The following is a 26,708-nucleotide window of genomic DNA, read 5'->3' as shown; positions in this document are numbered from 1 at the left end:
CTTGCATCCTCCAGACACAGCAAAATTAAAACATGGCAGGAAGGTCACCACATCTGCTGGACAAAAGCAGAGGGCTGGTAGGTTAAAAACCCACATCCTCTTGGCCAGCACGCTGGATGCGTGTTGCCATTGTGTAATAAGTCAGAAATAGTTCAGAATAGGTGCTTCGGAGTACAAAGAGAGAACTCCTTGCAATTCTGTCAAGTTACTGTGTCTGTTCCCTGGATTTTTGCATCGGTTCTGACATGATTGCAGGAATGACCAGGGAGGATAGACTTTTTTGGGGACCTGCTGACAAAGGCTCATGTGTTCCTCTTCAAACCTAGATCACTGCCTAGCTCTGGTGGAAAGGACATTTTATTACGTTCGACAGGACAAAACAATGAGCAAAGAAAATTGTCAAATGATATTAAATAGCAATGGAATGCATATGAGGTTGAACAAGGAAGGAAGGAAGGAAGGAAGGAAGGAAGGAAGGAAGGAAGGAAGGAAGGAAGGAAGGAAGGAAGGAAGGAAGGAAGGAAAGGGGGAGGGAGGGAGGGAGGGAGGGAGGGAGGGAGGGAGGGAGGGAGGGAGGGAAGGAGGAAAGCAGAGGGAGGGAGGGAGGGAGGGAGGGAGGAGGAAGTGGGAGGGAGGGAAGGAGGGAAGGAGGAAAGCAGAGAAAGGAAGGAAGGAATGGGGAGGAGAAGGGAGGGGGAGGGAGCAGAGAGAGGGAGGGAGGGAGGAAGGAAAGAAGAGAGAAAGGAGAGAAGGAAGAAAGCAGAGGACGGAAGGAAGAGAGGTAGAAGAGAGGGAGGTGGAAAAAGGAAGGAAGGAAGGGGAGGGAGGGAGGGAGGGAGGGAGGGAGGGAGGAAGGAAGGAAGGAAGGAAGGAAGGAAGGAAGGAGAGGGGAGGGAGGGAGGGAGGGAGGGAAGGAGGAAAAAGCAGAGGGAGGGAGGGAGGGAGGAGGAGGAAGTGGGAGGGAGGGAAGGAGGGAAGGAGGAAAGCAGAGAAAGGAAGGAAGGAATGGGGAGGAGAAGGGAGGGGGAGGGAGCAGAGGGAGGGAGGGAGGGAGGAAGGAAAGAAGAGAGAAAGGAGAGAAGGAAGAAAGCAGAGGAAGGAAGGAAGAGAGGTAGAAGAGAGGGAGGTGGAAAAAGGAAGGAAGGAAGGGGAGGGAGGGAGGGAGGGAGGGAGGGAGGAGGAAGGAAGGAAGGAAGGAAGGAAGGAAGGAAGGAAGGAAGGAGAGGGGGAGGGAGGGAGGGAAGGAGGAAAGCAGAGGGAGGGAGGAGGAAGTGGGAGGGAGGGAAGGAGGAAAGCAGAGAAAGGAAGGAAGGAATGGGGAGGAGAAGGGAGGGGGAGGGAGCAGAGGGAGGGAGGGAGGGAGGAAGGAAGGAAGGAAGGAAGTCTTTTTAATGGGACCACTGATTTTAGACTGCTGTTACATCAACATATCTCTTTTTTTCCCTTCTGTGTCTATAATAATCTCCTTTCGATCCTGGATCCCACTTATGTTTCCTGAATTAAATGACTAAATGAGAGATAAAGTTAGAAGTCAAATTATTTGGGGGGGGGGGCACTTTTTCCCCAACCTCATTCAGTATGCTGCACATTTCAAAATGATTGATCAAATTAAATGCAACCAAGTGCCACATACTAGTAGATGCCTTCCTGTTGAGGGATTTTGTTACTTGTTAGCTAACGTAGTTACTTTGTGTTTTGCTTTGTATTTTTAGCAGGGTTACTCTGTATTTTAATTTGACTTACTTTTCTCTCTTTTAAAATGGTGATGAGGTTTTATGAAAACCATTAAGACTGGAATGGGGGGGGACTCTTTATGGATTGATTTGATCGCTTCTAATATTTTGCTAAAGGAAAAGATAAGCTACAGAAGGATGTGTGGATACTATCTGCTGGTAAGGAAAATCTGTTAATGACAACGCATCTGGTTTGCTTCTTCATGAATTTCAAACAAACTTCGTACTTGATTTACTGGGCAAGGAGCGGTTCCTCTTATCTTGTCCAACCAACTTTCCTCTTTCATTTTTCTTTCTTTCTTAGAAAGGAACTAAAAAGGGGGATGTAAGCTAAGCATCGGGGTTCCCTCTTTGAATGAGAGGAATGCCTTTTGTCTGAATATTTTGATAAATTGAAATTAAATGATTTTTCTGTCTCCTTGGAAAACACATACGATGAGTCACGAGCCTAAAAGAGCCATATTTGGCCTTGGCCTGTCTCATACAGCAAGTTATAAGGACATAATTTAAACCACAACCAACAATTTGTATGCACAACAGTGTGTCATTTGTCCATTATATGGCAGCTAATTGTTGCTCTCAAACTTAGTTTTTATTACAGATGTGCAGCCAGAAAATGTTGATTTCCCCCAAAGATATTTTGTGTGTGTTGTATTCACACGTATTCACATCTCAGATGAAGACTTGGGGGAAAAAAAGAAGTATAATTCAGGCACATAGAAACTTCTATTCATCTTCTTTTAACAAACCCATAATCCCTTGCAGGGTTCAGTCTGGGCAACTGAATGGAGCAAGTATATTAATGGTCGAATGCCCTTCCTGTCATCGATGCAGAGTTTTGTTCAGTGTGCCCAGAGAGAGAGAGAGAGAGAAATATCTGCCTCTACCGAGGATCGATCTCACAGCCTCCTGATTGTGAAGCGAGAGCACCGCCTCCAGGCCACCACACCATTCTTTGCATGGAAGCTTCTATTAGTCCTGCAAATTTCAACAAGTACCCTAACGCCTTGCTACAATTCTGTTTCTTTGAAATCAGCACGGTCTGAAGCTCCTTTTGGGATTTAATGTGTGTAATAATACTGGCCATTAAAGGGCAAAGCCTTCAGTTACAAATGGAACTATAGATGCCAGCCGTATTAAGATAAACCGTAATCGTAAACCAACTAAAAAAGACTATATTTATATTGCAGAACCAAAAGTGTGTGTGTGGTGGTGGGGGAAGCATAATGTTCAGACTGTGGTATATTTGATCATAATAATATTATTATCACCCAACCATGAAGTCATCGCCAGGCACAAAAGAAAATACAACTTAATTTTACCATCCAGCATCTCTCTACAGATGGGATAATACCAGGGAACAGTTTCAGATGAAATTCAGATTGCCAGGACTCAATGTTATGTTAGGGCACTTAGTGAGGTATGACAATTCCCAAATAAGCCATAGTGTCGTGCCCCTGTTGGAATCTGATTCCGAGGGGGAGGTGGAGCAGCTGACAGGGAGTGGGAATGTGGCTCCGGGGGCTGTGGAAGAAACTGGGGAAGGGCACAGTCTGGCTGGGCATTCAGAGGAAGACCCAGGGCCACCACCTCTTCATTCTAGGGCACACAGGGAGGAATGGAGAAGGGAGCAACGTGGGTTATGGGGGAGAAAAAGGCCCTGATTCCCTTCATTAGCTGCAGCTGGGAAAACAGGATTTTAAAAGGGTATTTGCACACAGCACCTTGCTGGAAACAAAGCGTGAATTATCTTTTTTTTAATCAAGTCTTATCTGGGTTCTGGCATCCTCCCAGCTGTGTGTGTTTTGTTATCTTTTGGAAGTCTGCAATTCCTTATCCTGCCCTGTCTCGTTAATTGCTACAGACGTGGTTTGTGTTGGTTTTTATAATTTTATAATTTAGATGTACTCTGGGTTCAATTGAATTTCTTCCCTTTAAAAACTGTTCTCGGGAGAGATATTTTTCTCCAGCCGATGATAACTGGACATTGGAGGTCAAATTGGAGGAATTAAAGGGACTTTACCTACTTTTATGACTTTGTTGCTTTTGTGCCACACCCCGGGTCATCACACATCATATATTAATTAGTTTCAGTAATTACACATATAAACACATTGCCATTTTCATGGTGATTCCTCCACTTTACCCTTGTCTACACAGGTAATCCTCGAGTTACAACCATAATCGAGCCCAGAATTTATGTTGCTAAGTGAGACATTTCTTCAGTGAGCTTTGCCACCATTTTACGACTTGCCTTGCCACTGTTGTTAAGTGAATCATTGCATTTGTGAAGTTAGCAACAGGGCTGTTAAGTAAATCTGGATTCCACATTGATATTTTACTTGTCAGAAGGTTACCCTGGAACAGTACAACCATCATAAATATGAACCAGGTGCCAAGCATCCCAATTTTGCTCACGTGACTGTGGGGATGCTGCAAAGGGTCGTAATCATGAACAATGGTCATAAGTCACTTTTTTTCAGTGATGTTGTAACTTTGAGTGATCACTAATGAACTGTTGTAAGTAAAGGACTACCTGTATTGTGAGAACCTGTATTTTTTTTTAAAAAAAAGGACAGAACTGCAGGACCATAATTCTCTTTCTCTTCTTCTATTTGAGAAAATGAGTAGGAGAATTTTTTAAAAAAAACAATTCCAAAACAACTTTCCCAATGCCTTTGAAATCAAAGCTGGAACACTGCTGGTGTTTTAATGGATCTCGACTTATACGCAGATGATAAACACAAAGCTTTGAGCTTAAATTAAATGCATCGAGCCACACAAAATCGCACAACTGCATTAGCAAAAAGGTGGAGGAAAAGTATTCAAATACTTACTTTGACGAATCTATGAAGTATATTACAAGAGCACCAATACTAAGAGCAAAGACTAAAACAACCTGTAAAAGAAAAAGAAGAAGAAGAAGAAGAAACAACTGTCATTTTCCATTGCGGTGTCAAAGCATTTATCATTCAAACAAAAGAATAGGAAAGGACATGAAATTTGCTGGTGCCATTTTAATGGTCTTCTGCTTCACAGAAGTCAACATTTGCACACAAGGCTTGACAAAGCTAAGGACATGTTTAAAAGATATGCAACCTGACATACCCCCTAAGCACTGCGGTACATGAGGCAGAAAAATCCATGTTATGTCCAGTGGTGCTAGTATAATAATAATAAACCTGATAATTGACCATTTGCTGCCCTGTAATATTATGGCAAATCCACCAGTTAAGGTACCTTGCCTCCCCTTGCAGGATCAATATTAATTATCTTAATTAGAGACAGACATTTAAAGGAGGATATTTGGAGATTAAGGTTAGATTGTGGGGTCCTTGGTGCTCTCTGAACTTGGTTTTTTTTTTTCCCCTTTGCAGATATGAAATGTTTGCAAGAAAACAAACAGGCTCAGAGAGCACCAAAGACCTCATTAGAATCAAAGGTGCTTTTTAAAGAGGCAACTGGACTTTCTTTTTCTTTGAAGACCTTTTGCTTCTCATCCAAGGAGCTTCTTCAGTCCTGTGCTTTTCCTTTTTCTTTGAAGACCTTTTTGCTTCTTGTCTGAGCTGGAGAAGCTTCTTAGATGAGAAGCAAAAGGTCTTCAAAGAAAAACAAGGAAGTCCAGTCGCCTCTTGAAAAAAGCATCCAACCAGGATTTAGATGACTGATAATCTCCAAAGACCCCATTAGACATTTCTCATGGGAACATTCACAGGTTTCAAGAGAGGTAAAAGTAAAGGTTTCCCTTGACCAATCATGTCCGACTCTAGGGGGCAATGTTCATCTCCGTTTCTTAGTCAAAGGAGCCAGCATTATCCAAAGTCTCTTCCATGGTCATGTGGCCTTCATGATTATATGCCGAGGCACACGGAACTCTTGTTACCTTCCCACCAAAGTAGTACCTATTTATCTACTTGCATTTGCCTGCTTTCAAACTGCTAGGTGGGCGGGAGCTAGAGCAAGGAACAGGCTGCTCACCCCATCGCGCAACGCTTGGGTCTCCAACCCAGGGTGTCAGCTTTCCACCCGACAATCTCTTTATCTTTAACTGTTGACCCATCGCTATTTCTACATGACCCTCTTGTTGGGAAATTACCAATTGTGATATGGAAGGGCCACACTCTCTGTAATAGACTCCTATCTATACATTTTCCACAAATATCTCCCATTCTCATCTTTCAAAACTAGGTATATTGTAAATATTTTTATTAAATTATCTCCTGGACAGAACATGGGAGAATTGGGTGGGTAAGAGATACGGTCTCGTGGAGTCAATATCTAAAAGGAAAGAATTATATCTCTGGATAATCTTTTCAGTGATTCTTTATGAATTGCCAGAATTTTTTTCAAGCTACATAATTTATTCTAGTATCATAGCAGCCTTGTTCAAGCAGAACAATTTAACCTGAAAATAAAATGGGCAGAAATAAACTATTTTCATGTTTTAAGAATTTGACTTCCTGGAGAGAAAAGTTGACAGTTGCAAGTTGATGGCTGTTTTGAGATATTATTTTTTTCCATTTATAACACCAAGAGCAATTTTTATAATGATGCATTTATTCTAAATACAGCATATTAGTTCCATTCTTATTACAAATTCTAGGTAAAGCCGTGGAGGTTGGTGTTTTCTTTAAATATATGTGCCTTTGTGATAATATAAGCATAAGAGAAAATACTTCAAAAGCATTACACAGAGCTTTATAATAATTAATACTTTATATACAGAGACCCTATTCTTGTACAAGTGAGTTAATAGAAGCATAGGTTGTTAATCTCATTGAATGCAAGATACTTGTAAGGAGTAGAATAATGTTTTGCCTAAGCCTTGGTTTAAACATATCAAAGCTTGCATAGGGAGAACTGAGAATGGTGTGAAACAATATAGTAATGAACAACCAATAACTGATAATTAAGAGCTTGAAAAAGTCCAGAAATATTTCATGAGAAGAGTTCTCCACTCCTCTACTCATTGCAGGATACCTTGTGCCACCAGACTTGAAACTCTAGACCTAGAAAATCTAGAACGACGACGCCTCCGGTCCGATCTAAATATAGTATATCAAATCATACTTTGCAATGTCCTACCTGCAAATGAATACTTCAGCTTCAATCATAACAATACAAGAGCAAACAATAGATACAAACTCAAGGTTAACCGCAACAAACTTGACTGCAGAAAATACGACTTCAGCAACAGAGTAGTCAATGTTTGGAATACTTTACCTGACTCTGTGGTTTCTTCCCCAAACCCCAAAAACTTTAACCTTAGACTGTCTACTATTGACCTCACCCGCTTCCTAAGAGGCCTGTAGGGGGCATGCATAAGCGCACCAATCGTGCCTACCACCCCTGTCCTATTGTTTTTTTAATTTTTCTTATAAGTATCTATCTCAAGTATTCAAAACTATATTTATTCTTATACCTGTATCTTGCAAGCAATTGACAAATCAAATAAAATGTAAAAAGAAATGTAAAAATGATTTCAAATGATGGAAAGAAAATTCAGCATGCTAGATCAAAATGGGAATCGCTTTCTAAAAACATAGATAGACAGATTATTAAAAGAATCATAAAATGTATTTATAAGAGTCATAGTGGCACAGTGGTAAGAGTGCAGTACTGCAAGCTACTTCTGCTGACTGCCAGCTGCCTGCAATTTGGCAGATTGAATCCCACCAGGCTCAAGGTTGACTCTGCCTTCCATCCTTCCAAGGTTGATAAAACGAGTACCCAGATTGTTGGGGGCAAGAGGCTGACTCTGTAAACAGCTTAGAGGCGGCTGTAAAGCACTGTGAAGCGGTATATAAGTCTAAGTTCTATTGCTATTATAAGCCCATAGCCATAATGGGTAGCAAAACCTACTTTAGGGAAAGGGCTCAAAGCCTCGGGAATTAAACAAGGTTTTATTTCCAATCTCCTATTTCACAGAAGAAATATATCAGAATTGAAAAAAAAAATATCAAGGAGTGCCTGAACTGGACAAAACAGGCAATGCTAGATGCCACGGAATGATTTTAAGGCAACTCCTTATCACCCATTAAACTCAGGGATGTCAGGATGAAATTTGACAGCTAAACATGCCTCTTCCACTCATTTCCTGCTAACTTCCTGTGACTAAGGAGAACAAAGAGTCCAAATGGATCAAAATCAATATTATACAAACAGGTTTACTCTCCAGGTATTCCTTTTCGAGGAAAGCAATATTAGGTAGAGGTCAGAATAGCATGGCAAACCAATCAAAGGCATGAGGGCATGAGTTAAGAAAAAGAACGGGCAGGAGGGGGAATGTGAATTTACCCCAAACCATTCACTACTTTTCTCCAAACTTTTCTATGCTTGCTTCCATCCACTGCTTGCGCACTGATTTTTGGCATCAAAACTTTTGGCTTCTTTCTTTCTACGATTCCAGCCACTCCATCCAATCATGACTTTCTCTTGACCCATTCATTCTTCCTTCACGTTTGTAAAAAGGATGTATGTAAAACTGAATGCCTCAAGCACAACACAGCTCATTCCAGCATAACCAATGCAACAGTGGTGGGATTCATTTTTTTTTTTTTACTACCGGTTCTGTGGGCGTGGCTTGGTGGGCGTGGCAGGGGAAGGATACTGTAAAGTCTCCAGTCAGAGATGGGATTTGCCAGTTCTGTAAACTACTCAAAATTTCTGCTACCGGTTCTCCTGAACTGGTCAGAACTGCTGAATACCACTTCTGCAATGCAAGCTAAACACAAGGATAACACTGCCATACATTGAAAACATCTCAGAAACAACAACAGACTATGACAACCAAACTGGATCACCAGAGCATACAAACCAAGTAAAGCCCAGTAAAACTTTTTTAGTAAACCGAAAGACTCAGGAGACCCCAAAAAACATGCATTTATTAGGAATTATTAGGAATTATTCACAACATACATTGTAAGGACTGGTTAACAGAGTTGGAAGGGATCTCAAACATTTCAACATTGATGAAGTCATGGAAAGAGATACGACCCAGCGAAGACTGTGAGAATTGGATCTACAAGTTATCCTTGAATTAAAACCAGGGTTGGGCCACTCGGGGTTTGCAGGAGTTCAGGAGAGCCCCCTAGCTAAGATTCTGTGCAGCTTGGAGAACCCCCCAAATCCCGCTCCTGACTGACCCTGCCCCGCCCATGCCGCCCCACCCAGGAGACCCCACATGGCCTGTTTTGGATGCAGGTAAGTACAAGGTGCACACAGAGGCTCAGAGAGGGTAGAAAACGGGCCTCCCAGAAGTTCGGGAGGGCTGGAAATGGGCCTGTTTCCAGCTTCCAGAGAGACTCCAGAGCCTAGGGAGGCCATTTTCGCCCTCCTGGAGGCTCAAGGAAAGACTCCAGAGCCCAGGAAGGGCAAAAATGCCCCCCTGACATGGTGCAGGAGGCTGACTAGGCCACGCCCACCCAGCAACCGAGCAGAGGTCCCTTTGCTAAAATTTTTGAAGCCCACCCCTGCTTCCAACAGTTCATTTAGGGACCGTTTTAAGTTACAAAGGCATTTAGAAAAAACAACATAGGGCCATTTTTCACAGTTATGACCTTCCTTCATGCTCCTGGGATCAAAATTCAGATGATTGGCAACTGGTTCATATTTACGATGGTCACAATGTCCCCTTTTGTGACCCCCTGACAAGCCAAGTCCATGGGGAAGCCAGATTCACCTAACAACCAGGTGGCTAACTTATCAACTGCAGTGATCCACTTAACAACTGAGGTGAGAAAGGTCGTAGCATGGGGCAAACACTCACTTGACAAAATGTCTCACTTAGCAGTCGAAATTTTGGGCTCAGTTGTCGTTGTTAAGCCAAGGATGATCTATACAATAATAGGCAGATCTTTTTGACAGACGCCATGTACAACTTTACAAACAACGGTTTTAATAGATGGAGGTCGAAGTCATCTTTAATTCTAGAAAACCTTAAGGAAGGAAGAGCAGAAACACTGAAGTTGTGTGTTCATGCCATTTACAAATCAAGTGAACCAGAACAGGGCTATCTTGATGAATGCATCATTTCTTTTATGTGCACTGAGAGTATTTGCATCAAGACAAATTCCTCATGTGTCCAATCACATTTGGCCAATAAAGAATTCTATTCTATTCCACAGAATTCTATTCTATCTATCACAGCATGAATATCCCGCTTTTCTATGCTATCTTATCTTTTATTTCCCCCAAACTGCAAATCTGTCTCCTCTTTGTTCTCCCCCTCTTTCTAGTTAACATCCTTCTTCTTAGCCAATGAATAAAAAATTAATTCCTTAGTATTTCCTGTTTATGCATTGGGAGTAAATACTTAGGACTGACTGTGGCCAATTTACAGCATAACCACACAGCATTTGATAAAAACAATAAAGAGTAAAAACCAAGGTGCTAACTCCTAACTTAATCATTTCCACCATAATGTTCTAAATGTCCTGTGCGGATGTTAAATCTTCAAGGGTTTCCTGAACGATTTCACTGAAGATCTTTTCTGAATCTCTGGTGGGATGCTAGAAGAGATCCACCATGGAAGAAGAACTACTTTGGGGTTTTTCTTCTTTTTTTTTTCAGTAAATGTTTTGTTTTTATTCATAAACATTTTGAATACAGTGTGTTGTCAAGACATATCATTTATGAAACTCTATCTCATGTCTCCCAAGTCCAAGGATATGGATATAGTATTACTCATCCACTAGCTTAGAAGCCCCACTCCTCAACCTTTTGGATACCAGAGACCAGTTCCGTAGAGAGAGGTTTTTCCATGGACCGGAGGGAGCATGGTTTCATGTGCTGCCTGCATCCCACTGATGAGGCTTCACTTGTTTGCGTGGCCTGGTTGGATGGGTGGAATGCAAGGATGGAACACATAGTTGGAACACATGGATGGAACACATGGATGGATGGATGAAATGCATGGATGGAACACATAGATGGAACACATGGATGAAACACATAGATGGAACACATGGAACACACGGATGGAACACATGGATAGATGGATGGAATGCATGGATGGAACACATGGATGGAACACACAGTTAGATGGATGGAACACATGGATGAAATGCATGGATGGAACACATGAATGGATGGATGGAATGCATGGATGGAACACATAGTTGGAACACATGGACGGAACACATGGATAGATGGATGGAATGCATGGATGGAACACATAGTTGGAACACATGGATAGATGGATGGAATGCATAGATGGAACACATAGATGGAACACATGGATTGATAGATGGAACACGTGGATGAAACGCATGGATGGATGGGTAGGTATATAAAGGCAGCAGGAAGGAATCAAGCTAAAAATATTTCAGTAGCTAGAAAATGAATGTTTGCCAATAAATGCTCATAACAATTAACCTCAAAACAATATTTTAAAAAGCCAAAAAGGCCTAGAAAATATATTTTTGAAGACGTTTATTTCAAGTTGTTTCATTTTCCAAAAGAATTACTGTCTTTATTTCTTGGCAAATATCCCATAAACCAGAAACATTTTTTTCTCTCCAATCTGTAACAGATGTTCTGCTCCCCACCACCACCACTCCAAAATCCTCCTATACTATAATTTGTCTTGCTAGGTGATATCTGGAAGGCTTAACATTTTATGGGAAAGAAACACAGCTGCTGGAAACCTGATTACTCTATATTATTATGCTGTGACCTCTGTAAAACCCTTTTTAAAATCTAAAAGAGCAAGATCACCAGGGAAGAAAAATTTCTTAAAAAAAAAAATAATTTCACAAAATGAGTAAAAACAAACATGTCCCAAAGGAGTTTTGGTTACTTACAGAACGGGAGATATATAAAAGAAATATAAAGTTAAAACTATGAGCTATAACAACATCTCATATCTCATTTTTTTTGTCTTTGATATCTGTGCATATGCTAATGTTTCAAATTCTGGTTCAGAATATACATTTGTTGCATGGCCTGAAGAAGGTTTATGAAAGAACTGAAGAAATTCATTAAAAAGTTCCCCGAAAGAAGCTGAAAATGCTATTCTTTTCTTTCCACTACCAACAAAAATTGCTCCATCATGATATCCATGTCATTTTGTAACAGGGAAAAATCTTCAACTCGCATGCATATACTCAATCTGTATTATTTTTCTATGCACAAAGTCAAGAATATGAAATCAGGAATAAATGCTATTTGCTATGGTGCTTTGGTGCAGTTATTATAGCATACAAATGTGCAAGCTGGAAGAAGAATTTATAATCCATCTCCTAAGCCTGCTGAGGATTTAACATCTCGCAGTCCTGTTAATATTACGGGAAGAATTAACTATGTCCGTAATATTATCCTGCAGAGATCAGTAGAACTCACAAGAGCTTATCTTGTCAGACCTCTACCAAATCTTCTCTCTACATGGACTAGGTCATGCTGCAGTGTCCCTCAAAAAAGGAGAAGAAAAATGTATTCTTTAGGGCTGCATTAATAAACTGTGCAACAAGAGGTTGGTAGCCCTCGCTGTTGTTTTATTTTCACTTCAGAAAGACCTGGTTAAGAGCAGAGATGGTGCAGGCCTCAAACCACCATTGCTCCTTCCCTTCACTGGATGTAGATGGTTTCCTCTTGTCTGGGTGTCAAAACACTGTTTAAAGTAGGGGTGTCAAACTTGATTTCATGGAGGGTTTGCAGATGATACAAACAAATTTGCAGATGATACTAAGCTGGCAGGAATAGCCAACACCTCAAAACATAGGCTCAAGATCCAAATGGATCTTGACAGACTAGAACACTAGGCCATATCTAACAAAATGAAATTCAGTGTAGAGAAAAGTAAAGTCCTACACCTAGGCAAGAAAAACCAAAAGTGCACATATAGAGTGGGTGAAAACCAGGCTCTATAGCAGTAACTGTGAGAGGGATCTTGGAGTCTTAGTGGACAACCAACTAAATATGAGCCAGCAGTGTGCAGCAGCAACCAAAAAAGCTAATGCAATCCTAAATTGTATTAACAGAGGGATACACTCAAGATCAAAGGATGTATTACTATCACTCTATAAAGCCTTAGTTAGACCATACCTAGAGTACTGCATACAGTTTTGGTCACCACACTATAAAAAAAGATGTTGAGACTCTAGAAAAAGTATAGAGAAGAGCAACCACGATGATGAGGGGACTGGAGACTAAAACATATGAAGAACTGTTGCAGGAACTGGACATGGCTAGTCTAGAGAAGGACCAGGGGAGACAGGACAGCACTATTCCAATGCTTTGTTTTGTTTTTGTAAATTTTATTTGAGTTTTCACAAAAAACCCCAAAACAAATAAAACATCTTTTTTGAAAGTAGCGTAATCCCAGGTTACATTTCTTCATACAGACACAAATTCAGGTTCATGCTCATTTTCATATACTATTCCATATCTTATTACTATTTTACATTTTCTGCATAGCTTCTCCACTCTTTTAATTTTCTCAATTTTATTTTAATTATCTCATCTCAATTCAGATCATTGTATTTATATTTTTTGTCTGTCCTGTTTCAATTATCTATTATCTTTTCTCATTAAACAAAATTTATCCCGTAGTTACTGATTGGAGTATGACGCCTTTATATCTTTTCCCTAAAGTTGTAACATTCAATATAATGCATAACTTCCATTCGGATTCTGCTTGGTACATTCTTAAAATACACACTGTATTATTAAAAAAAGAAAAAATTATAAATGTATATAATTAAAACAACATTCCATTCCAATTCAATTCTATCATTAATATTAATATTCATTAAAATCTTAACATCTTTAACATTACTTTTCAATTAAATATCATACTTCTATGGGAACAATTATAAGCTTTCCATAGTTAAATCCCCCCCTCTTCACTTATATTTTATAAAACATTGACTAATTAAAATGTTCCCATTCCTTCCTAATTCAATTTTCTCATTTATTTTATTTCACTTATTTTATTCACAAACATTTCACTAAATTACACTAACTATTTTATCCCTCATTTTAATCATATGTTGTTTCCAATTTTCTAAAGTTATTTCTATTACTAATATAACAATACAATCTTATGTACCTTTACAGAATCCCTTTTTCAATTAGATTTTCACCCATTATGTCTAAATAGGTCCTGTTTCTCTATATCTTGCTCCGGTCCTTTGTAACTTCTTTTCCTTTCCTTCTTCCCTCTCTTCTTCTCTCTCCCCTTTTTACCCCCTTGTCTCTCTACCTCTATTTCTCCCTTCTGTATTCCCCCTTTCTGTTGCTTTCCAGTATTATACTTATTTTTTTGAATTATTTTTTTTCCTTTGGTTGTTTTTTTAAGTTTTAAATTCTCCATTCTCTTTTCCCCCTTTCCTTTTTGTTCCCCACATAAAATTGCTTGTTCATTAAAGATGGCTTCTTCTTTGTCCCAGTCTTCTTGTTTTGCAGTCTTTTCTTGTTGTTTCTCATAGTTCCAAATCTCCATTTCTAAGAATGGAAAAACGAAGCCAAAAGAACCCTTCCCTTCTTGTGCATCTTCTTTGTACTTTTTAAGTTTCATTTTCAATTCATCCAGAAGTGGTGCCATTGTATAAATTTTTAAACAACCACCCGATTGATTTTAGTCATTCAAATATAATAACCAAAAATCCAAAGATCACCAAATAATCCAAATACACACAAGCTGTTTCTTTTTTGCTCTTTTTTTTTCACTTTCTCTTCCTGGGGTTACTATTTAGTTGCAAAGTTGCAGTTAAAATGTATCTTTTAGAAGTCTTGTTGAAGTTTTACTGTAGATTTTTTTTAATTCCAGGCAGTCTCCTCCCTCTTCCAGATCCTGCCCTTATTCTTTTTCTCTCCCTTCCTACTTATGAAAAAGAAAAATTTTAATGTCCAGAAATCTCTACTATCCCTTTGGCATTTTGTTTTATTTTCAGCTTAATTGCCTATTGATGTCAAAGTGGATTTTTCTGATTTATTATTTTAAAAAAGCCAAACCTTTTCCTCTTCACTTTCCTTCACTGCTTCCGACTCTTTTTTGGGAGCGATGTTACTTTTTGTAAGTTTAAATTCCAGGGTACCTTAGTTGTTGCTTTTACAATTTAACCTGGTCAGCCAAAACTTTCACTTCTTATCTTCCTCCTGCACATTCTTTTCTGGTCAAGTTCTCCTTTGTGGTAGCCATTTCTGACCACCGCTACAACCGCCTTCAGAAAAGAGAGTAATGGCCAGCTGAGGAGGAGAGATGTGGCTTTCCTCAACCCTGCTGGCGGTCTCCCCCCTCTTCACCACCTCTACGGAGTGGCTTAGCCCCAAAACCAGCAGGCTTGGGGTGCTCCAGCGGCGAGCCCAGACAGAAGCCATGCACGATCGCGGATTTCTGGCTGTTGCCAAAGCCCTTTAAACTGGAAGTCACACTATTCCAATGTTTGAGGGGCTGCAACAGAGAGGAAGGGCTCAAGCTATTTTCTAAAGCACCCAAAGGGATAATGGATGGAAACTGAACAAGAAAAGATTCAACCTGGAAATAAAGAGAAACTTTCTGACAGTGAGAACAATCAACCCATGGAACAGAAGTTGCCCTTGGAAGTTGTGGGAGCGCCATCACTTGAAACTTTCAAGAAGAGATTGGACTGCCATCTGTCAGAAATGGCGTAGGGTCTCCTGCTTGGGTGGGGAATTGGAGTAGATGACTTACAAGGTCCCTTCCAACTCTGATTATCTGTTATCTGAGGGCCACATCAGGGTTGTGTTTGATCTCGGGGGGCCAGAGTGGGCATGGCACCACTTGACATCACTCATGTCAGGGGCTGAATCCACCCCATGGGCCTTTACCGCTGGTTTAAAAGGCATGGTGGCATATTTGCTACAATAATAGTACACGCTATTAGTCTGCTGGATTCACCCATGAAAGAGAGAACAGGTTAAAGGACAGATTTCCTGAGCTTTGGATATAGTTCATTTAAAATTCCTAATTAATTCACTCTGCCTATATTAATCCAGCAATGTAACATTCCAGTGTTTGTTCCTCAGTTTGAATAATGTAAATACCACTCAAGTGGGCCTCGAATTACTAATGTGGATTTGCCCCTCAATAGCCATCATCGTATATCCTGAAAAGAGTAGTTACATTCAGATGAAAGATTTATATTAAGAGTCAAGTACTAATAAATCAAGTATTCCCTAATATCTTTAGGCAGCTTCCCAAAACCTGAGGCCCTCTAATTTCCAGACATCATAACAGCTGCAGTCTAAAATACTCAGCATCTGTTACCCAAGGACCTATGGGATTTTAATTTGTGTTCTTATGCATTATTTGTTTATATTCAATATGAAATGCAAGACTGAAGGGAAAAACCATTGTTTTAAGGTGACGGCTCACTAAAATAAGTCTTAATGCTTCTTCTTCTTCTTCTTCTTCTTCTTCTTCTTCTTCTTCTTCTTCTTCTTCTTCTTCTTCTTCTTCTTCTTCTTCTTCTTCTTCTTCTTCTTCCTCCTCCTCCTCCTCCTCCTCCTCCTCCTCCCCCTCCTCCTCCATCCATCCATCCATCCATCCATCCATCCATTCAATTCATCTTTCAATAGAGTAATATTCTATTCCATTTCTTTCCAGAGACAATTTCTCAAGAACCGTTTTGGTTTTTTTTTTCTCCTATTTTGTTGCTTGACAAATAGCCATGGTTGCTATGTAAGAGAGGTTTAAACCAGACCTGCACAAAATATGTGACTCGGCTAACTAAGCGATGCCTTTCTTAATGTGATTCAAGGACATCCTCCACCTAGTTTTTGTGGTTGTTTTGAAGATACATATTCATCAGCATAAATTATCTGTACCTTTTAGCCCTCTGATCCAGTGGGGCATTAGTAAAAAAACAAGCTGACTCATTGTCCCATCATTTTGTATGTGCTTCTCCTTGATTGGAAGACCCTCGGGTTACCCTTTTTAATTTGCTTTCCATAGAAACATTTTACTCTTTTATTAGGTGGACAGAAAGCTCAGAGATGCAGGCCTCCTATTATCACGTATTAGTTCTTTAATTAACTTTACTTGTCCTTTTGGACTTATGAATCTATTTTTAGATATCTTTAATTATATCTAGGCTCTACTAAATCCAGACTCTTATGAATGCACTGGATTACTCTAGCGAAGTTGAACACCATGTATTATTCGAACCTTAGAATGTTGCAACTCTTTTTGAAAGTCTTTTCTTTGCAGGGATTCACTTATTAAAATGGACATCAGCTACTCTTTAACCCAGTTAGGGAATACATTTCAAATCTAAAGACAATACAGAGCTGTGATGAACCTGTACAATTCACAGAGTTCTCCATTAGTGTACTAAAAGTGTTTGAAACTTCCAAACCTCATAAAATATAGATGTTCAAATAGTCAATTCTGTCTATTCTCAATCGTTCAGGTCTGCTGTTCCAAAAAAGGTCTGCTTTTTTTTGTCAAGAGGCCACTGGACCTTTCTTGGTTTTTCTTGGAAGACATTTTGCTTCTCATCCAAGAAGCTTCTTCAGCTCTGGCAGCATTTCCAGAAGAGAAATTACAGACTACAGGAACAATTTCTGGTTCATTGGGCACTGCAATTTTTTCCCAATGTATTAAGAGGAATTTCTAAGACAATCTTTCAGTGGTGCAGTCTGTTTCTGCTATACATCACCTGCTGATCTAATTTCCCTTTAATTCTGTTTAATGTTGGGATGACAGAAAGCAAGCATTTCTGTGGGAGAATACCTGGTAGTCACCCAGCCTTTTCTACTCTTCCTTAGAAACCATCTTTGGACAGGTGTCTTCCTGCAGGCTAGCAAAATTTAGAATAGCTTTTAACTTTCCTTTTTCCTGGAACGAGTGGTTAGGATTTTACTTTATTCTTTTCCTTTTATCAGAAAACAAACGCTCTGTAGAATTATCATCCTGGCTGGTTAGTTGGGACCGAACATAAAATCAAAATCAAATGCTGGCGTGACATTTCCCCCTAGGTGAAAAAAGCAAACAGTAATGTTTATTTTACACACTTGCTGGGCGAAACAGTGCATACCTGCCCAGACATTCAATTTGAAGGCAATTTGTTGATCCAGCTAAATACTCACACTAGATTAAAGTAAGGCTTCTGACTCAGAAGAGAGTAAAATAATAATAATTGGTCCTTGGCAGCCTGCAAGGATGAATTTTTGCCATCCTGAAGATCTGAACCATAAACCCCGAACACAACCTCCATCTCTCCAGAAGCTTTAATGACAAATCACACAAGGGCCCATTAAAGAGTTGAATCAGCTAGCGATGAGTCACCCACTAGTTGGTAAGGCATTGATTAACTTGAAATGGCTCCTGAACAACAATATTTTCTTGTGGATGGAAAGAACGTCAAACATGCAAGGGATATTTGCCACTGTCCGTGGTCCTGAAAGGTGCTGTCATTGTATAAAAGGCTTTGTAACTTCATTCAGGGTGAGGGATGAGGTGTTTCAGTGGCTAAGACACTGGGCTTGTTGATCAGAAAGATTGGCAGTTCGGCAGTTCGAATCCCTAGCACCGCATAATGGAGTGACCTCCCATTACTTGTCCCAGCTTCTGCCAACCTAGCAGTTCGAAAGCATGTAAAATGCAAATAGAAAAATAGGGACCACCTTGGTGGGAAGGTAACGGCGGTCTGTATGCCTTCAGCGTTTAGTCATGCCAGCCACATGACCATGGAGATGTCTTTGGACAATGCTGGATCTTTGGCTTTGAAACTGAGATGAGTACCGCCCCCCTAGAGCCAGAAATGACTAGCATGTATGTGCGAGGGGAACCCATACCTTTTAAACTTCATTCAACTCCTTACCATCAATTCTTCAATTTACCAATTTGACCCTGCTGGTTTTAACTGTCTCTCTGGAACGGACTTTTCCACAGCTAGGTCAGGTATGGGCAACATCTACAGTTTCCCTTGTGAGCTTCAGACAACAGGGAGTCTTTCACCCAAATTCTCCTGCTGCTAAACTACAACAAAACCTTTTGAGCAAAACAATTGTCTAAGGCAGCTCGGGGAAGATTCATGCATTTCTAAATCTACTGTAAGGATCCCCCCATTCCATTTTTGTGGATGGAAACAAAATTAAACCGGAAGACTCATATTTATGCACATTTCTTGAAGATCTGTAATACTTGGTATTGAGCAGGATATCATTTCAGTGGATCTGAATATGAGGCTCCTTGTTTTCCAATATGTAGTTTACTTACTTTTCAGAACCAAATCTCTAAAGATATATTACAGGGAGTGAGCAAATATGATTGTTAAGAAGTATGTCAAATGCTAAATTTTTAAGAGAAAACTAACCCTTTTATGAATGGTGCCTTCTTAACTTTCTCTCAACAGATGTCCTATTGGTTTTGAAGTGGCTAGGCATCAGGGAATGAATCAATGTGGTATGGAAGAGACATTTCTTTTGGAATTAATATAATTTATTCACAATAAAGATTCTGAACTTCAGAGTCACCTCTGAAATATTTTCTGATGCCTAATTCCAAGTCTGAAATCCTTTGGGTAAATTTCTTGACTCAGCCCTTGTAAAGTTGCCATTGCAAAGAGCCATTCTATTGTGTTGTCTTTATATTAACAGCTATTGTGTCTAATTTTATGATTATTGCAGTTCACACAACAAGTCAGACGGTTGGATTGGACTCGGCATTTTTGTTCACCTACTGAGTCCTTCCCAAAGGTTAGGCAGTCGTTGCTATTCACTTTAGATCTTATTTGCTTAAAATAAGTGTTGCAGTGTTTATAGATTAACATAAGTTCCATTGTCAAGAATCTGAGTTTGGCAACCTGGGTGTATACATCAGGTCCCATTCAATGGTGCAGGTCAAAAAAGATAAGCATTGTGAGAATTAATAATAACTCCAGGGGATTTAATAGACACAAACATTCAGTTTACTTGACAGCAGCCTGTCATTAGCTTCTTCCAGGATTTATTGACTTTTTCACTTCCTTGTCTAACCTACAGAAAAAATAGAACATAAAAAAGAGCCGAGGGTTTGTTTCCTTCACAAAGGATTTGCGCATGAGGTTATTTTAAGATATGGAACATTTTTTTTAAACCATCATCTTTCTATGGGATGGAAAAGGCAACACTATGCCACACAATCATGCAAAATCGACTTCTATATATAATTCAGAAAAGGCAACACTCATAAAATCCATTAAGCAGCACACAATGCATTATGATTTCAGAGTCACTCAAAACATCTGGGGCGGGAGACCAAACGAGACCATCCATTTTAACCCTTAGTTAGGTGTGCCAACTCAAGAGACATACGCTATCTTGCCTCTCCCTCCCAATGAGCACAAAAGAAAAGGCTGGGCTGTCTTCCTTTGATGCTTGATTGGCTTTTGAAGAAAAAGACCAGCAAAGTTGGACTAATCAGCTATTTTTTTCCTTCTGCCTTTGAAGAGAGATCTACAGTCTTTGCAGAAGGAGATGTAAATGTACAGCTGCACGCTATGCCCCGGTGAGATTTTTGTCTTTCTTCCCTGTTCAATGGAATAAACTTCTGTGGACTTGAAACCTGAAATAAAAACTGCTTAGTCATTAGCTGAAGGACATGCTATGTAAGCCTAATAAGATTGTCAAAGATAGGTTTACCTATTAAAGACTAGAATATCTAGAAACGAGAACTTTACACATTAGACTGGGCGGTTATCTCCCCGCCCACCCCCATTTCAGCTTTAACTCTTATATGATATTTAACTCTTATATGATATGATATAACTGCTATTTATATTTGGAAATATTGCATGTTCCCATTTCTAAACCCTCTAAGATACAATTTAACTCCTAATCTTTTCTTCTCTCTCGTTCATAATCTCTGCTTTGCCTGATGTCTTTCTATGATAGCCGTCTACCCTGGGTCTATGACAGTTGACTCACTGTAGCCAACTCTCCATGGCCAACTCACCAGGAGACAAAAGTTACATTAATACTTAAGAAATAGTGGAATAGAATTGTAAAAGGAAGGATGCCAAAGGAAGGGCAAAATGAAAGATGAATGACAAAAATTAAAATCACCTTGTAATTATTTTAAGTAATTCAACTGAATTGTTGAATTTTCCCACAGCGAGTTGTCCCATGGTGAGTTGGCCATGGTGAATTGGCTGTGGAGAGTTGGCTGTGGAGAGTTGGCTGTGGAGAGTAGGCTGTGGCGATTTGTCCCATTCCATTCTACCTGAAACCAGACAACCAGTTAAATATGAACCAGCACTGTGCAGTGACAGCCAAAAAAGTCAACACAATCCTAAATTGCATTAACAGAGGGAAAGAATCAAGATCAAGCAAGGTACTGATACCACTCTATAAAGCCTTAGTAAGACCACAACTAGAATACTGCATTCAGTTTTCACCACCATATTAAAAAAGACATTGAGACTCTAGAGAGAGTGAAGAGAAGAGCAACCAGGATGATGAGGGGACTGGAAGCTAAAACGTATGATGAATGGTTGCAGGAACTGGGCATGGCTAGACTAGTGAAGAGAAGGACCAGGGGGAACATGATAGCAGTCTTCCAATACTTGAGGGGCTGCCACAGAAAGGAGAGGGGTCAAGCTATTTTCCAAAGCACTTGAAGGCCAGACAAGGAATAATGGATGGAAACTGAAGAAGGAGAGATTCAACCTAGAAATAAGGAGAAACTTTCTGACAGTGAGAACAATCAACCCATTGAAGAGAAGTTGTCTCGGAAGTTGTGGGAGCTTCATCACTGGAAGCTTTCAAGAAGAAACTGGACTGCCATCTGTCAGAAATAGTGTAGGATCTCTGGCTTGGGCAAGGGGTTGGCTTAGATGACCTACAAGGTCCCTTCCAACTCTGTTAATCTATATCTGTATCTACCTTGCCTCCCTTTTCACCTGCTGAAAAAGACTGTTCTATATGAGGAACAAAATTGTAATTGCTATAGAACACTTACGTCCCTGTTCTACAGTATAATCACATCTAACAACTGCCATCTGTGTAAGCAATTAGGAGAAAGATGGGAAGACAAACAGAGCACTATCGATTTGCAGTTCAGCAATCAAGAAGTAACTAAATTTCCTTCTCTAAATAAACATCAGCCCAAAATTGGACAGAAAAAAAATACAAGGATACTTTGGATTCAATTCCAGTCATTGTTTCAACTCATGGGGCATATTTGTCACACATCTCAGCTCCTGCTCCAAGTCTACTATTCTTTGCAGAGAGTCGGGTAGCTGTTGGGAAGGACATTACGGACTAACCTTTCCATTTATGTATACTCAATACTATCAATTTAAATATTTTCTGATGCGTCCGATAAATAATGTTGTTTTTTAATATACTGGATCAGACTTATCAAAGCATCACAGAAAAAGTGTTCAATGGTCTTTAAGAAATGTAATAATTGATTATTGAATATTCCGACAACTTATTCCGAAGCTGTTGCAAATAACTATTACCCAACTTAATGATATTTATTTATGCAAAGATTTATTTAATCAATAACCTGAATAATTAAAAAAAGAATGAACAGCAAAATTACACTATAATAATATAATAGAATCAGTTTCATACCATGAAGAATAAAAAAGCACATATGTTTCATCTGGATGTCATAATTGTTTAAATTTAAATTGATAGGATTGAGTATACATATATGAGATATATTAACAGACATCAGGCACTTTTTGGTAAGCTGCCTAAAACTCAGAAGTGTTTCTTGCCAGTCACAGTCTGTATGAAGATTTATTGAGAAGAAAGGGATGGGATTATAATAATCACAGCGACTGTACTGTTTCCCATTTAAAACCAACATATGCCACGTATCTTTGTGCAGAAACTTTGTGGTTCTTGGTAACTAGCTTTTTTTGTGACCCAGGGCGGTTGTGGGACTTTTCAGTGATACTCGGAGAAGTTGTTTAGTTAACAATCTTTAAAGCCACAGCCTGTTTGCCTTTATTTACGTGCTACTCCCTATAGCACAGTCCCAAGAAAAGAGGTGCTGGATGTAAGGATTTACTGGCACTAAGAGCTGCAGTGGCGCAGTGGTTAGAATGTAGTACTGTAGGCTACCTGACTGCTGGCTGACTGCAAATCTCACCAGGTTCAAAGTTAACTCAGCCTTCTGTCCTTCTGAGGTGGGTAAAATGAGGACCCAGATTGTTGGGGTGATGTGCTGACTCTGTAAACTGCTTAGAGAGGGATGTAAAAGCACTGTGAAGTGGTATATAAGTCTAAGTGCAATTGCAAAGGGCAATGGATGTCCATGCATGCTGGGAAGCAACCCTTCCCTTTGAAATGATGAGCTGCATAGCTCTTTGACAGTGCCAGACTTCACACACACAACCAGGCAAAGCAACCAGGATCAACTCCACCTTCAGCAAAATTAGAAGCTTCACAGACTCAGCTACATGGCTATATAAGTATTGATTTGTCACTACATCCAAGAAAGAAACCGATGTTGGAGATGTCTTCTCCACAGAACAATTATTTGACTTAAAGAAGTTCCCACCTTGCCAGTTGTACGTATTAGGTATAATACAGAATATTGCCTGTCAATTTATGCCTTTCTAAGATAAGGGTCCTTGCAAAACATTATAGAGGTGCAGTCTGTCCTCTGCACCTCTATAACTGTGTGGTTTGGTTCTGCAACCCAACAAGACAGGCACAGACTTCAGAGAGTAATTAGGACTGCAGAAAAAAAACAACTACTGCCAACCTGCCTTCCATCCAGGACCTGTATCCTGCACAAGTCAAAAAGAGGGCTGTGAAAATATCTATAGACCCTTCACATCCCGGACATAAACTGTGTCAACTCCTTCCCTCAAAACGACGCGAAAGAACACTGCACACCAGAACAACTAGACACAAGGACAGTTTTTTTCCGAAAAGCCGTCACTTTGCTAAACAAATAATTCACTCAACACTGTCCAACTATTTACAAAGTCTGCCCTACTATTACTATTTATCTTCTCAACACTCTGTATCACCCATCCCCTCTCCCACTTGTGACTGTATGACTGCAACTTTGTTGTTTGTATCCTTACGATTTATATTGACTGTTTCCTAGTAGGATTTGATTGCTTATTGTACCCTATGACTATTTTTACGTGTTGTACCTTATGATTCTTGACTCTTGACGAATGCATCTTTTCTTTTTATGTACACTGAGAGCATTTGCACCAAGACAAATTCCTTGTGTGTCCAATAGCACTTGGCCAATAAAAGAATTCTATTCTATTCTATTCCATCTACAAATTTGATATATATTTTTAAAATTCTCTTTAGCCAGACTTTGAGAAAGAAGGAACGTTCGTATATGGGGAGGGGGGGGGATTATTATTTTTTTAAATCCCCGTTGGAGGTACGTGTTAGGCAGGAAACACATGCCACCCTATATAACCCCAATAGTGGCTTTCAATCCTTAAGGGACTTTTTAAAAGTACAATTATCATTTTATTTCCTTCCCTGAAATTTCCAACACCTGCTAACAACAGATAGCATACAAAAATAAATAAATAATAATAACTCTTTTGCCGGCTCTCTCCCATTTAGAGCTTCCAAACCAAAATACAGCCGCTTATATAAGCCAATAATATTCAGCCAGTCAGAAGTGTCTTCCTCCCAAAGGGCCAGAAGGCTTATTAATCAGCTAAATAAATACATAAATATCCCATCTTTTCTTCTGGAGTGAGTTTTCCATCTGCAAAGGGACTCATGACAGTTGGCTTGCCTCAAATATTTGGCTCATGGTTTGCAAACACAAAAGGAAAAATATTCAGGTACAAGGTACATAGAAGGAAAAAAAAGGGAGGGGCAACCAGAGGCTGTTTGCTTGGAGCAGTAGTCCTTAATGGTACTACATCTACACAGAGAAGTACCGGAAAGCAGTGGGGTACCACAAAGTTCCGTCTTAGGCCTAGTACTCTTCAATGTCTTCATAAATGACTTAGATGAAAGAATAGAAGAGGAACTCAACAAATTTGCAGATGATGCTAAGCTGGCAGGAATAACCAACACCCCAGAAGATAAACGCAGGATCCAAAAAGATCTTGACAGACTTGAACAATGGACCCTCTCCAACAACATGAAATTTAATGTGGAGAAAAGGAAGATTTTACACCTAGGCAGGGAAAACCAAACGCACAAGTTCAGAGTAGGTGAAACCTGGCTCAAAAAACTGTAGAGGAATCTTGGAACCTAGTGGGTGACATCAATTAATAATTAAGCTGAGAAGCAAGCAGCAGAAACAAAACCCAGAATTCTAGTACTCCTTGACTTACAGCAATTCATTTAGTGACCATTCAAAATTACAGCGGCACTGAAAAATTGGATTTATGACCACCTTTCACATTTACGACCTTTGCAGAATCTCCGTGACCATCTGATCCAAATTCAGATTCTTGCCAACTGGTTCATATTTATGACGGTCGCAGTGTCCGGGTGTCGGGTAATCCCCTCTTGCGACCTTTTCATAAGCAAAGTCAAAGAGGAAGCCAGATTCACTTAACAACCAGGCTACTAACTTATCCGCCACAGGGATTCACTTAACAGCAGTGGCAGGAAAGATCAAAAATGTGGCAAAACTCACTTAACAAATTTAACAACAGAAATGGAGGTCGTAAGTCAAGCAGTACCTGTAATACGGTGGTGCTATTAATTCCATATCTCCCTCTACTTCAAGATGGCTTTTTAAAAATCTGCTGCAACAAATATTCTAGAGTTTATTCACACACACACACACACACACACACACAAACGAGGCAATGATCTTTTGGGTCACTTCCACCACAACTAAAAGTGCCAACTTCCATGAGACAAAACTGCATTTTCTGAACAAACCAGGCTGTGTTACCTGCACATCAAATGCCTTCCAATGCTATGCCAACCAAGAAGCTTAATTATAGGAGCAATCTTCTGACTTGATTAAAAAAACATGGCCCCCTATGGCTCAAAGAGCATGCTGAATGCTTGGGGATATGGCTTCTTAATTAGTTTCCCAAACGGCACTCTTACGGCACAAAACTGCAGCATAGCAGGAAAGAGCTACTATCAGCTTTGGAAGCCATATTGAGATCCGATTCACCCATGCTGCCACAAGTGAGCCTGGAAAAGTGGGAGGGGGGAATCCATTGCAGTATATCTAGTTAGACATAATAAAATTCTTTTTCTGATTCAAGGTCAGGTAGTGTTGCGCATAGTGAAAAGGAAGTCTTACTTTGGGACGGATGGTGATTAGGGCATGTGATGCGGTGATGGGTGCAGGGGATGGATTTGTAGTTTTTACTTATTGCAAGGAAGCCTGGAACTTTCAGATTTGGGATTCCCCAGTTGTGCCAGTTTACTATCCAAAATAAAAAGAACTTTTGAGAAGATGTCTGTCTCGGGAGTTATTGGTTGGAGTGGAGGTTTGCTGGAATGCTGACAGCCACCTCTCAACTATCCACGTTTTTTCACTCCGACAATAAGTTCTACCGCATTTTCTGGTTATCAAACAGTCCACTTTCACAACAGGCAGTTGTGATCCAACTCTTTCTGTAGAAGCTGCTTCTAGAACAGGAGTGTCAAGGTCCGGGGACCAGATGCGGCCAATGGGATGTTGAGATCTGGCCCATGGGGTCACCATGGAAATAGCAAAAGAATGGCCCACAGTGCCTCTGCCAATGAAAATGGAGCTCACGAGGGATGTACATGGCTTTCCCAAGCTCCATTTTCACCGGTCAAGAGTTGCAGGAAGCTGTCCCAGCTGAAAACGGAGCTCATGAGTCCGTTTTCTCTGGCAGAGTGCTCGAGCCACCACAGGTGCCCCACGGGTGCCTGGCCACACCCACCCCAGCCACGCCCACCCCGGCCCTCAAGGTCAAACACAAACCTGAAGCAGGCCTCAATGAAACCAAGCTTGACACCCCTGATCTCAACAGCCCGATATCACAGTGCAATGAGTCTTTGCTGGACTGAGAAGTCATTCAAAATAGAGCCCGCAGCACATTTTTATCCAAGCGACTGTGGGTGTTACCCATCTCA

At 40.1% G+C, this 26,708-nt stretch overlaps 1 protein-coding gene across 12 annotated transcripts in view; it reads right to left on the bottom strand.

Annotated features, from left to right (window-relative positions):
• KCNMA1 (potassium calcium-activated channel subfamily M alpha 1) overlaps positions 1-26,708 on the bottom strand; it is a 504,709-nt gene that overhangs the window by 270,282 nt on the left and 207,719 nt on the right. For all 12 annotated transcript variants that reach the window (XM_087933804.1, XM_087933806.1, XM_087933813.1 and 9 more), the window contains exon 3: positions 4,571-4,632. In XM_087933804.1, coding sequence (XP_087789930.1) covers positions 4,571-4,632 — 62 coding nt within the window. The remainder of the gene's footprint in view (positions 1-4,570; positions 4,633-26,708) is intronic.

This window comes from Pseudonaja textilis, chromosome 4, assembly GCF_049901715.1.
Source record: "Pseudonaja textilis isolate UNSWEBS1 chromosome 4, rPseTex1.2, whole genome shotgun sequence".
Taxonomy (NCBI): domain Eukaryota; kingdom Metazoa; phylum Chordata; class Lepidosauria; order Squamata; family Elapidae; genus Pseudonaja; species Pseudonaja textilis.
The sequence above is the reverse complement of the archived record's forward strand: the minus strand, read 5'-3'. Positions and strand labels throughout refer to the sequence as shown.